We start from the raw sequence: 12371 nt of genomic DNA, 5'->3' as shown, positions 1-12371 counted from the left end.
TGTGTGCAAAATTTGACATGTGACATATGCAAAATATTAAATAAAAATTTAGAAAATGACTTTGGGCATCCTCACATGGTGGCAATGTTTGGTCCAAACATTTTTCAAATTTTTTCAAATTTCTATTTAATTTAAAATAGATAATTTGAATGATTCAAACTTGTGTGCAAAATTTGACATGTGACATATGCAAAAAAAATAATAAATATTAAAAAATGCCCACCTATCAACAGCATATTTGAAACCCCACGGCCTGCATACGACTAGTAACCCATTGGGCCAGGATGCAGGCCCGTGGGGAATGTATATAAGTTGCCGGTAGGCCCCACAGGGCAGAGAGGGACTGGTTAGGCAATGAGCTGCCTACTTTAGATACGAACTTGAGATGGATAGCTCAGCCGGGTTTATAAACCGGTGCGAGCTCCTCTCGGTTGGCGAGGTGGGAATAAACTCCCACCACCCCGAGGCTGTGCCCGGCGCGGCTCTGGTTTGGGCCTAACTTGGGTGGGTCGTACTAGGCCGGCCTCACACGCGGTTATCAGCTGGAGAGAGGAAAAATTCCCCATTTCATCTCGCGGAGACGAACCCTAGGTCTTGCTGCCGTTCCCCATTCACTCCGTGCGCTCACATCTCACATATGGCGTCGCCAGCGATGGGGGCCAAGAAGGGTAGTAGGTCGCGGTCGGCAAGTGATTGTCGCCGCGCTCAAGAAAAGTAGGAGGAGGCGGTTGGGAAGTTCTATCAGGGCGATGTGGAGAAGAGGGCGAACGTACAGGAGATCTGCAGCTGGTTTCCTAGCTTGCAGATGTTCATCGACCACGGTAGGGGTCTCATCAAAGTGCTTACGGGCAATGAGAAGAAATCCTTGTTTGGTGCTGCTTGAGGAGTTGTTCCAGTCCAGGTTTTCCTCTGGGCTATGAAAGAAGCGGAGAACTCCCCGGATCCGCGCCAGCGTGCGAGGTGGTACATGTACCGCTCCCGCCGCCGCGCCCCTCCTGTTCCAGTGCCAGATCTTGTCGGAGTGGTGCTCGCGGTGCCAGCTCTGGTTGATCAGTCCAATGTTCACTCTGACAGTGATGTGGAGCAGAGCAAGGATAAGAGTGATAGTGAAGATGTGGAGCAGAGCGAGGATGAGAGTGATAGCGAAGATGTGGAGCAGAGCAATGATGAGAGCGCGGAAGAGGAGGTTGTTGTGCTACTGGACGACAGTGATGGAGAGGAGGAGCAGGAAGATGTTGTCCAGGAGCAGCCGGCGGACGTGCAGATTATGGGGGCAGGGATCCCGCAGCTCGGAGACAGGACCATGCCGATTGAAGCGGAGACCTACATCCGCATGGGCATTTGTCACTCACAGTGCATCCAGAAGTTGAAGACAAGAAAACAGAGTGATGGCATGTCAGTGTCTTCAGTTAGTCTATCTGTGTGAGTTAGTTTGGCCTCGTTCGATGGCATAGTATGTTCTAAGTTCTTTGAGAATAATTCAATATTTGAGATTACCTTAGTTTTATTTACAATGAGCTGTTTGGTTGCCCCTAACAACTGTGATTTTAATACTGTATTATTGAGAAAACTATAGTTATTTCTCTGCATAAAAACTGTAGCCTCTTTTTTAAAAATAGAGTTGGTAAGTGCTTAAATGCAATAACCTCTTTTTAAAATACTTTGGTTTATATAGTACTATGCTATCAAACCCAAAGAACTGCAGTAGGTGTTAATTTGCTGTTAAGTTATGTACTGATGACGTTTATGTAGTGCAAATGTGATGTGTTCAACCTGTTAAGTTATGTATTACAGTTGTTAATGCAATGCATATGTTATCCTTTTGTTTTCAAAAACAATCCCATTTTTACTTTCTCTATGATCAAACTAATGAGGCATTGGATTGTTGATTGGTCTATTTTGCAGACAAAGGAGCTACAAAAAAAGGTGCTGGAGCTGGGAGCAAGACTGCTAGAGCGAGTAGCAAGTGAAGTGTACACAGCGAAGCAGGGGTGGAGAATCAACGTGGCAAGACTGGAAGGATAAAAAAAGAAGACTACTTCTTGCTGAAGATGTGGCCTTTACTTTGTTGCGATGTTTTAGTAGTTTTTGCTGTTATTTTGGTGTCCTCGTGAACTTGGTAAGCCCAGGATGATGGGTTAGGCAGACTGCAGGCCATGCTGGCTTTTGGTTATATGGGTTTATGCTGCGATGTGTTGGAATCTGGTAGTGCTAGGATGAATACTTTGGTTCTGAAGTGGGTTTTTAGTAATGAAAATCGGAAGGGGGAAGCCTTTCTTTGAGAAAAAATGCAGATGTTATTGTACTGCAGATAGGATTTGCTTAGGAGATATCTACAATTCCTCTTTGTCATGTTTCTTTTTGTTTGTTGCTTCCCTGACCATATGTGCATTGCCATGATGTTTAGGTATTTCTTTTCTTATTTATATTTGAAATATTTTAAAATCAAATCTATTTTTCCTCTTTCATTTATTCTGACAGTTTTAAAATTCAAAATATGCAAGATAATATGTTCACTACTACAGGATTGATCTTTTGTAACACGTTGATGTGCTACTACAGCTTAGATATTGTGTTACTGAAGCACACAGTAACACACTTTTGTATGTGTTCCTGTAGGCTATGTTACTACGTGGTGTCTACTGTAGCACATAAGAGTTGTTCCTATATGTATTTAAACGTGTTACTAAGTATTGTTGCAACACACGCCATGTGTGTTACCGAAGGCCCTGGTAACACTTTTTTAGAACTATAGGCACACACTTTGTAACATGTTTTTCCTGGTGTAGTAACATGGTTAGTAACACGCTTTAACAAAATTGCAACACAATTATTAATGATTCGCATTAATTACAATAGGCCTTTGTAACAGGTTTTGATATTTCAGCAACATATTTTCTTTATTGTAGCAATGCAACAGTAACAATTTTTTTGTATATATTGTAACATCTCTAGTGGTGATTGGTAGCCAACCTAGTAACACATTTTCCTAACTATAGTAACACGACATAGTTAGTACAATGTGCTATTGGAACCATTTTTTATGAAATATTGTATCAATACATTTTTGTTTTTATACTTTCTCATAGTGAAAATCGATAAGCATATGACACACAGTGTATACTATATAAAAAGGCCATGGACATAAAGCTTGCATATATGCACGAGGATATAAAATATCAATATGGTCCATGCCATTCCATAGCATTTGTAACAATAAACATATAGAAGATCCATATTTTAGGGAAAAATACGTTTCTCAACCCATTAATGTAAACTATAGTATGCGAAAGATTTCCTATCATTGATACCATGTGACACCCCTATTCATGTTCACTAGAATGTGCCCCTCGAATATATCTTGCATCAATATGTCATATTTGCATCTCGATTCCTCATAAGCAAAATCATCCAAATCAACTCAACCACTGAACCTCTCAATCTGCCAAAAAAAAAAAATCAGTTACGACTACATTAAGTATATCATAAATTTAATTTAACAAAACCCAAGAAGTTAAACATTGACCTACACATGCTGAAGGCCAAGCAATTGTTAATCCAGAGGTGAAAGTATCGCCAATTGTCCTACAATTTTCCCTTTCCCTTACCAAGAGCTCACATTCCTCAATAGGTTGATCAACTTGCACTTCTATGAACTACCGACCTAGCTCAACACCACCAACCATTTTTTTAATTGCAACCCAAAATGCTAGCATGTGCCACATGCCTTTTGTTTGGATATACTGAGGACTTCAGAATCACTTTTGTGCCAACCTGAAATGAGGTTCAAATTAATATACAGTAATAAAAACCAATTTTGTGAACATGAATCTAGTATGAACACGCTATTTTTATTACCTCCATGGAAGGACTACGTTTCTGCTTAGAGGACACATGGACTACAGACTTGTCTTGAGTGCTTTGTTTGTGTACTCTAGTCAAATTTCCATCCATATTCTCCCTGCTCTTTCTCATCTACAGATAAACATAAGAGGAAAAATGATTTATCCTTGTGATTTTGCAATGCAAAGTTCACAGTACATTTTATTCATCAAATATTACATGTGCCAACATCATTTTATAACCTCAGGAGAGTCCATTCCATGCAAATCGAACTTAAAATGCAGAAACTCATTCATTCAGCATTATACAAACAAATATGAGTCAATAGTATCAATATTGGATTGCACTTGAATGAGAAATCGCTAGTACAACATGATATTTTAACTAAAAGTGCGTGAATAACAAATCACGCCATCAATAATTCATATGGAAAATGTTTCCTATCACTGCCTAGGAAGCAGATTTCTCAAGAGATAACCATTACCTCTCCATAAAAAATAGGATCGAAAACAGGATGGGCTGGTGATGATGGTGCTTGATATGAGAGTTTATTGCAGCCCTCATTTTCAAGATGATGCTTCTATACAACAATGTAAGTACATTAATAAGTTGTAGTCTATCCTTTATAGCATGAGTAACAAGAAGATTCTAACCTGTTTGCCTGACAGAATGTCATTATCTTCGTGCGTGCCATGTCGATGTGGGTGAGTTTTATTCTGCATTTTACATGAATAGGCATTAATTCGTTATTAGACACTTATAAAGTGTAGTAATAAATAAACAAATTTACCATTGTTGTATCTCTGGGTTTGATCACTATGTATTCTGCATTGGGTCCATTGGCATGAACTCTCTACAAAATGAAATATTTATAAAGAGGAGCTGAAAATGAACTAACACATGTCGAATATATTGACAATACCTTCATAGGACAGGCTAATTTTCCAATTTTCCACAGCCATCTACAATGACATATTGTTGTTAAAATCTAGGATTTATTCATACAGAATTGGAGGAAAATTACATGATAATATGTAAGTGTTTTACACGATGGAGGATACAATATACTGCTGGTCAAGCCACCACCAAGGTTGTTATTTCTCTGACCAAGCTTAGTTTTAGTACACAGTGCACATACTGACTTCCTAAATCAAGGGTATAAACTGAATACTGACTGTATAAGATGTACTATGAATTTCAGGGTACATAAATTTTAAAAATCAGTACTAATCAGAGTTCAGAGTACAAGATCTTTGGCCCCAATCTAACTACTGCATATATCAATAATAATCAGAGTTCAGAGTACAAGATCTTTGGTCCCAATTTTTGTCGAAGTACTGCATATATCAGTACTACTCTGAGTACTATGCATTTCAGAGTACTGATCTCAGAGTACTATCAGTACTCTACAAGATATACTATGAATTTCGGAGTACAAGATCTGGGGCCCCTAATATTGTATAACTACTGCATATATCAGTACTAATCAGGGGATTACAGCCTACAAAATCAGGGGGTTAATGACTGAAACCTTAAACTGCAAAAGGGGGGAAAAGCAGCCAACATCTCACGTATATATAGATGCTAAGGTCAATGGTAATATTGCCAGCATTCATGTTGAGAATACTAATGTGATAGGCTTGTAGCACACAAAACTGCAGAGGAATAAAAAAAATTCAGAGAACATGGTACTACTTCTGCAGTGCACAAAAACCAGACTATAAGTCGTATCTCAGTTTAACATAGTGACTAATGATTACAGCCCATCCTCCATTCTTATCCTAAATTAACCACAGGTTGATTTACTGCCTGGTACGCACAAACCTAATACCAGATTCAGAGAGGAAAACAAAGGGAGGAGGAAAGGAATCAGTCAGGCATAGAAGGGAGAAAGCAACGAAATGGGAGTTTAGATCGATACCAGCCGCGAGAATGGTGTAGTCCTTCTGGATTTAGTTCCAGAGTTGAGGATCGACGATGTCGTTGCCACAACGATGCAAACCACTGAGGCAGATCTGGGCAGCGATGGTTTCACTCGGGCGTTGACGGACGGGCAGGCGCGTGGGTAGCCGCTGACAGGTGGCGTCGGATGAGGATGCAGCGAGCGTTGGAGGGGCGGCGAGGTGGCCCCTGAGGGGCGGCGACGGAGGCCGCCGAGGTGTGGCTTTGAGGGCGGCGCGAATGATGCAGATGGGATTAGCGATCTAATTTATTTAGCGCTTTGTTAGTTAACCGGAGGGAAAATTAAGCGGGACTAAATTGGGAGCTCTGGAGGGAATTTTTGTCCATCGAGAAGTGGAGGAGGGAAATTGAGATCTGGAGGAATTTTTTGCGGGAATAATCCGGAGACTGTTTGGCAAAAAAATTTGTTTGGAGAAAAAATATTATATCTATAAATAATTCGAGAAATGTTTAAAATGGAAAAAATGGAGCATATTTTGTATTTATTTCATTATTGAGAAGGAAATAATATATAGTTATAAATAGTAATTTCTTTATGAAGTGAATATAACAATATAAATTTGTGAATTTGTATAGCAAACGTTGTAAAAAACAATTACTTACCTTCATTCGTACTGCCACCTCCAAGTCCGGCGACTCCGAGGTGGTGGACTGGTGGTGCGCCTCGATTGACACCTCCTGATATGGATGTTGCGGATGTTGCGTGCCCACGCCACCTGTGGAGTCCGACGACCTGGCCGGGAAAAAGAGATTCATGTACGTGCGAGGAATTGATTGATGATCCGTCATTGACTGTAGAGGGAGGTCGATTGAGGAGGGAAGCCCCCGCGCCTGCTGCAATGTGAGAAGACAGGTGAAGTACAGGTGCTCCCAAAGGACTCCGACGGCGAGAGAGCAAGGAACCTCCGAACGACGTGACGTGCACGCATATATAATGATCTGACCTATTCGCTTCGCCTCCTGTATCCTCAGAACAAAGAGATGCTCCTCGCAATAGTGGCACCGGCGGTGTCCAGCAGAGAGATGCACTTTCCCACCATCTATGGTAAGGCAACATGAGAGACAAGTGAGTTTGTGGAGTCACGCCTTTGCAGGGAGTGATGAGAGTAGTGCTCTCTTCGAGAGTACCATGGGGAAAGGTATTTGCAATCAGAACCGATGATTGCTTTATATTCACCAAGTTGTGTTTGTGATTTAATTGATGGGATAGAAATAAGGCACTGAGACGACTACAAGCACTGAAGCGAGTCGAAGGTGCGCCGCTGTCATCGCCTCTCCCTCGTCGGAGCGGGTCAAACCTTGTTGTAGTAGACAGTCGAGAAGTCGTCGTGCTAAGGTCCCATGAAACCAACACACCAGAAATCCACACGTCCACTGACGATGCTAGACGCATCAACGGAATGAGGACTAGACGGGAAGACCTTTATTCCATCTTCAGGGAGCCACCACCGTCTTGCTTTCCCGAGTAAGACACAAACACTAACAAAACTCGAAAAAAGATCTAAAAATGGAGCCCTACCACCGCCAAGGGTCGGGATCCACTCCGCCCCATGACCCTAAGGCCACCGGAGACGGGGTGGACCGGCGCTGGTGGGAGGTAGAGGAACCCTAACTTTTTAGGGAGTGGGCGGCTGGCTAGGTCGTACACGGGTAGTTGAAACCAATGATTTGCTCTGAACTGGCCGGTTCACTTCAATCACCACAAATACCCCCCCCCCCCCAAAAAAACTGAGAAAAGGTTGCGGTAGGCATCAACTGGCTAGTACCACCCCTGGATCAGCTGTGTGATTTTAAGTGTTATTCAAGTGAAAACTAACTGTTCTATTTTGATCAATTTCCCTATAAAGGATAGGTTAGAGATCTGTCGACTAGAAGCTGTTTTTGGATCGGGTGATTCATTTTTGAGTCGTCTGATGCAAAACCAACGCCCAGGTGGCATTGTACAACATCCTACCTTTGTTGTTCATCTTCTTCATCAAACCGCCCCACAGACCCTTGGTCGAATCACTAGCCTCTCTCGCCCCGCGGTGCTCCCATGCCAGCCTCGCAGCCCCGGCCTCCCCTCACCACCGTCCCCGGCCATCCCTTCGCCGACTATCGCGCACTACACTTGTGCCTGGCCGAGGTCTTGTCGTGTCTCCATGCCTCGCTATAGCTTGCCCCAGTGCCGCAGTCGACTACCTCGGTGCTTCGCCGCGCGTCCGTCTTCCTTTCCATGAAATTCGACCAACCCAAATCCATTTTTTAGGCAACTTATACTTAAATAAATATACTTGCTTGTAATACAATTTGGTCCCAATTGATTACTTATGTGCGATTGGCATGTACACGAGCCGCCAATACAAGAACGCGTGCATACATGATAAAAGACAGCTGCTATAGGGATAAGAAACCTATTTTTGACACGTACGGGATATAAGAAACTTGCAGAGAAAAGACGTGGCAACGAGTTTTGGGAGGTGGGCACACGCACACACGATAAGAGTTGGACGTCTCCTGCGCGACCTACACGAAGCTTCAAATCAGCCGGTTGAATTATGTAAATATTAATTTTCCAAAAAGAAAACACCAAAAAAATTCTAACCTTTATCAATTCGTTCCTCATCTCTTGCCTCGACCCCCTGTTCCGCCGCCGCCCGACCTGAGCGCTGGCCGCATCGCCGCCACAGAGAGGCCGTGCCGCCGCCGCTCGAGTCCACACGAAGCGTCGCCCACGCCGCCTCCTATCGGCGCTCGAATCCACTCGTCGACCGGCCGCAGGAGCTGCCGCCCGATTCCACAGAAGGAAGACAGGGAGACAGCGGGAGCGCAGGACATCGCCTCCGCCCGACCATTACCTTTAACGCTGCTTCTCCACAATCTGGCGGCGGGGGTCGCTGCTTCTCTATGTCGTCAGACTGCGCCAGCTAAGGTTTGAGAGCTCGAGATTCAGAACTCCCTGCTGTGCCTCTCATTTAATTTTTTTCTTTAAAGGAACACACGGCGCGTTCCGTTACATAATAGTACTGAGTATATCGATAGTTCATAATGTTCAGAATTCGGAATTCCATTGCCTTCACACAGTGCCAATCATGCTTCCCATAACTTGTGAAAAACTCAATGCCTTGTTGTGCTGTTAGAGCTGCAAATGAAATCTTGCACTTAGAACGTTGTGAGTCACAACGCATACTGCAGAATATGATGTCCACTTTGCCTTAGCTCAGTATTACAAAAGTATTAAGAAATCAATATGCATGCTTCAACATTATCATTTGGATCAGGATGTATTCCTGAGAACCCCAATCCTCTGTCTGCAACCATCAGAACCGACAATTTTATTACCTCTGTCATAAAAGGCACAACCATGTATTTCACGTTGAGGCCATTAGTGCTAAATTAATTCCGTATTATAATAAATTAGCTATTAAAGTACTGATGGTTCAATACAATTTCAACCTTTTAGCATTATAATAAATTCACTAATGACATTTGCTACTTTAACACAGCGAGTCGACGGATCTAACAACCATTAAAAAGTTACTCAGTTCTCGTAGACCAAGTGCAGACTACTTGGCTGGCGTAGATGGTTTTCTTCATTTTGCATACACTGGAAAAAGTTCAGATACCAAGATCCATTGTCCATGCGTTAGATGTGTCAATAGGAACTTGTTGAAGCGAAACACCGTATATGATCATTTGGTGTGTAATGGAATGCTACCTGGATACACAGTTTGGGGTTGTCTTTCATTTCACTTGTTAATTATAACATTTCTTTTTAGTTTTATGTTTTAAATAATTTTAAATCATATATATTTTTCTCTTTTATTTGTCCTAACAGTTATAAAATTCACAAATGTGTGAAACAATGTTGTGTTATATTCTTTATATTTTAGAGTGGCTTGTTGAAATTCGTATACATGTAAGTGAGCATGTATACAAATTTATGAGGTGATTTGAAGAACAACAAATAATTGACATGTGACAAATGCAAAAAATGAAATATGGAAAAAAAGTCCGCCTACTAGCTGCATAGTTCACAATTCAACGACCTGCATACGACTAGGAACCCAATCATTTATTGGGCCAGGATGCAGGCCCTCCGGATTGAAAATATTGACTGCTAGTAGGCCCCACAGGGCAGGGACAGATAGGGTTAGGCAATGTGCTGCCCGCTTTAGAAAGGAACTTGAGAGGGGAGGCTCAGCCTGGTATATAAACGGGTGCGAGCTCCCCTCGCTTGGCGAGGTGGGACTAAACTCCCAGCACCCCTCGGATGTGCCCGGCGCGACGCTCTCTTCGGCCTATTTCGGGTGGGCCATCCCAAGCCAGCCTCACCCGCGCGCAGAATATTACCATATTTAAACCGAGCTGCTACTTCGTAATAAAGTTTTGGTTTACCACTAAAAAAAGTTATCATATTTAAAATATTTTAAAATCAATTCTATTTTATTTTTTGTGACAGTTCTTAAATTCACTAACGTATGGAAAATTAATGTGTTATATTTCACTTATTCAATCAAATATTTATTTTCTTTTTATATTTACAATAATTTAAAATCAAATCTATTTTTCCTCTTTCAGTTATTCTGACACTTTTAAAATTCAAAAAATGCTAGATAATATGTTTCCTCTTCATTATAATAGATCTTTTCTGTTTTCTATTTCAAAAAAAGTATATCAAATATTTTTTTCTCTGTTATTTCTTCTCACAATTTTAAAATTCAAAATTGCATGAATGTATGTTGTCTTTTATTTCACTTCTTAATTCTAATATTTTAATGTTTTCTATTTGAAAAATAGTTGTATATCAAGTATATGTTTTGTCTTTTATTTCTTATTATAGTTTTAAAATTCAAAATTCCATGAATGTATGTTGTCTTCTGTTTCACTTCTTAATTATAATTTTTCTTCTATTTCAAAATTCCATTTGCTTGAGTCTAGAAAAACAACGTCCTTCGGGCTCCCCCTCCGGCAGACCCGAATGATGCTGGTAGCACATGTGCTATGTGGTGGCCTGCATGAAATGACACCAAAGTTTGGCACCATGTGAGGATGCCCGATGTAGGCCCCCATGCAACATTTGAGCCAGTCTGGACACCGAACGAATGTTGCATCACATCCGGGCAGCGTTTCGGGGTTTTTTCGCCGGCAAAATCCTAGTAAATGCATCGAGCATCGGAAATCGATGAGAATTGGCATGCATGATGTCCATGGTGATCCCATTGTGTGAAAAAAATTTGGGGCCATTTGGTTGAGTTTAGAAAAACAACGTCCTTTGGGCTCCCCCTCCAGCAGACCCGAATGCTGCTGGTTGCACATATGTTATGTGGTGGCCTGCATCAAATGACACCAAAGTGGCACCATGTGAGGATGCCCAATGTAGGCCCCCATGAAACATCTGAGCCATTCCAGACACCGAACGAACGTTGTGTAACGACCGGGCAGCGTTTCGGGGTTTTTTCGCTGGCAAAATCCTAGTAAATGCATCGATTGTCAGAAATCGATGAGAGTTGGCATGCATGCTGTCCATGGTGATCCCATTGTGTGGAAAAACTATGGTGCCAGTTGGTTCAGTTTAGAGAAACAACGTCCTTCGGTCTCCCCCTCCGGCAGACCCGAATGCTGCTTGTTGCACATGTGCTATGTGGTGGCCTGCATCAAATGACACCAAAGTTTGGCAACATGTGAGGATGCCCAATGTAGGTCCCCATGCAACATCTGAGCCATTCTGGACATTGAGTGAACGTTGCGTCACGTCCGGGCAGCGTTTCGGTGTTTTTTCGCCGGCAAAATCCTAGTAAATGCATTGAGTGTCGGGAATCGATGAGAATTGGCATGCATGATGTCCATGGTGATCCCATTGTGTGGAAAAATTTTGGTGCCATTTGGTTGAGTTTAGAAAAACAACATCCTTCGGGCTCCTCCTCCGGCAGACCCGAATGCTGCTGGTTGCACATGTGTTATGTGGTGTCCTGCATCAAATGACACCAAAGTTTGGCACCATGTGAGGATGCCCAATGTAGGCCCCCAAGCAGCATCTGAGCCATTCCGGACACCAAATGAACGTTGCGTCACGTCCGGGCAGCGTTTTGAGGTTTTTTCGCCGGCAAACTCCTAGTAAATGCATCGACTGTCGGAAATCGATGAGAATTGGCATGCATGTTGTCCATGGTGATCCCATTGTGTGGAAAAACTTTCGTGCCATTTGTTTCAGTTTAGAGAAACAACGTCCTTCGGTCTCCCCCTCCGGCAGACCCGAATGTTGCTGGTTGCACATGTGCTATGTGGTGGCCTGCATGAAATTACACCAAGTTTGGAACCATGTGAGGATGCCCAATGTAGGCCCCCATGCAACATCTAAGCCATTCCGGACACCGAATGAATGTTGCGTCACGTCCGGGCAGCGTTTCGTGGTTTTTTCACCGGCAAAATCCTAGTAAATGCATCGATTGTCGGAAATTGACGAGAATTGGCATGCATGCTACCATGGTATCCCATTGTGTCAAAAAACTTTGGGACCATTTGGTTGAGTTGAAATATTTATTTGATTTCCAAATTTTCTAATATGAAAAAGAAAAGAAAAAAAT

At 42.3% G+C, this 12371-nt stretch overlaps 1 protein-coding gene across 1 annotated transcript; it reads right to left on the bottom strand.

Moving 5' to 3' along the window:
• Window positions 1-3145: 3145 nt before the first annotated feature.
• On the bottom strand, window positions 3146-6051 carry LOC109758723 (uncharacterized). Its single transcript, XM_073498217.1, has 7 exons — window positions 5765-6051; window positions 4634-4696; window positions 4497-4559; window positions 4328-4423; window positions 3859-3975; window positions 3531-3774; window positions 3146-3442 (listed from the first exon to the last, which is right to left on the bottom strand). The coding sequence occupies exons 2-6, from the start codon at window positions 4634-4636 to the stop codon at window positions 3691-3693; spliced, it is 363 nt and encodes a 120-aa protein (XP_073354318.1). The 5' UTR covers window positions 4637-4696; window positions 5765-6051; the 3' UTR covers window positions 3146-3442; window positions 3531-3690.
• Between the last annotated feature and the right edge of the window lie 6320 nt (window positions 6052-12371).

This window comes from Aegilops tauschii, chromosome 5 (genome assembly GCF_002575655.3).
Source record: "Aegilops tauschii subsp. strangulata cultivar AL8/78 chromosome 5, Aet v6.0, whole genome shotgun sequence".
In the NCBI taxonomy this organism is placed as follows: domain Eukaryota; kingdom Viridiplantae; phylum Streptophyta; class Magnoliopsida; order Poales; family Poaceae; genus Aegilops; species Aegilops tauschii.
Note: the sequence above shows the minus strand (reverse complement) of the source record. Positions and strands in the feature narration are given on the sequence as shown.

Coding starts and splice junctions, on each gene's coding strand:
- LOC109758723 (XM_073498217.1), bottom strand. Junction 4,424..4,496: donor ACATTCTGTCAGGCAAACAG/GTTAGAATCTTC, acceptor ATTGTTGTATAG/AAGCATCATCTTGAAAATGA. Junction 3,775..3,858: donor AACGTAGTCCTTCCATGGAG/GTAATAAAAATA, acceptor ACCTCATTTCAG/GTTGGCACAAAAGTGATTCT.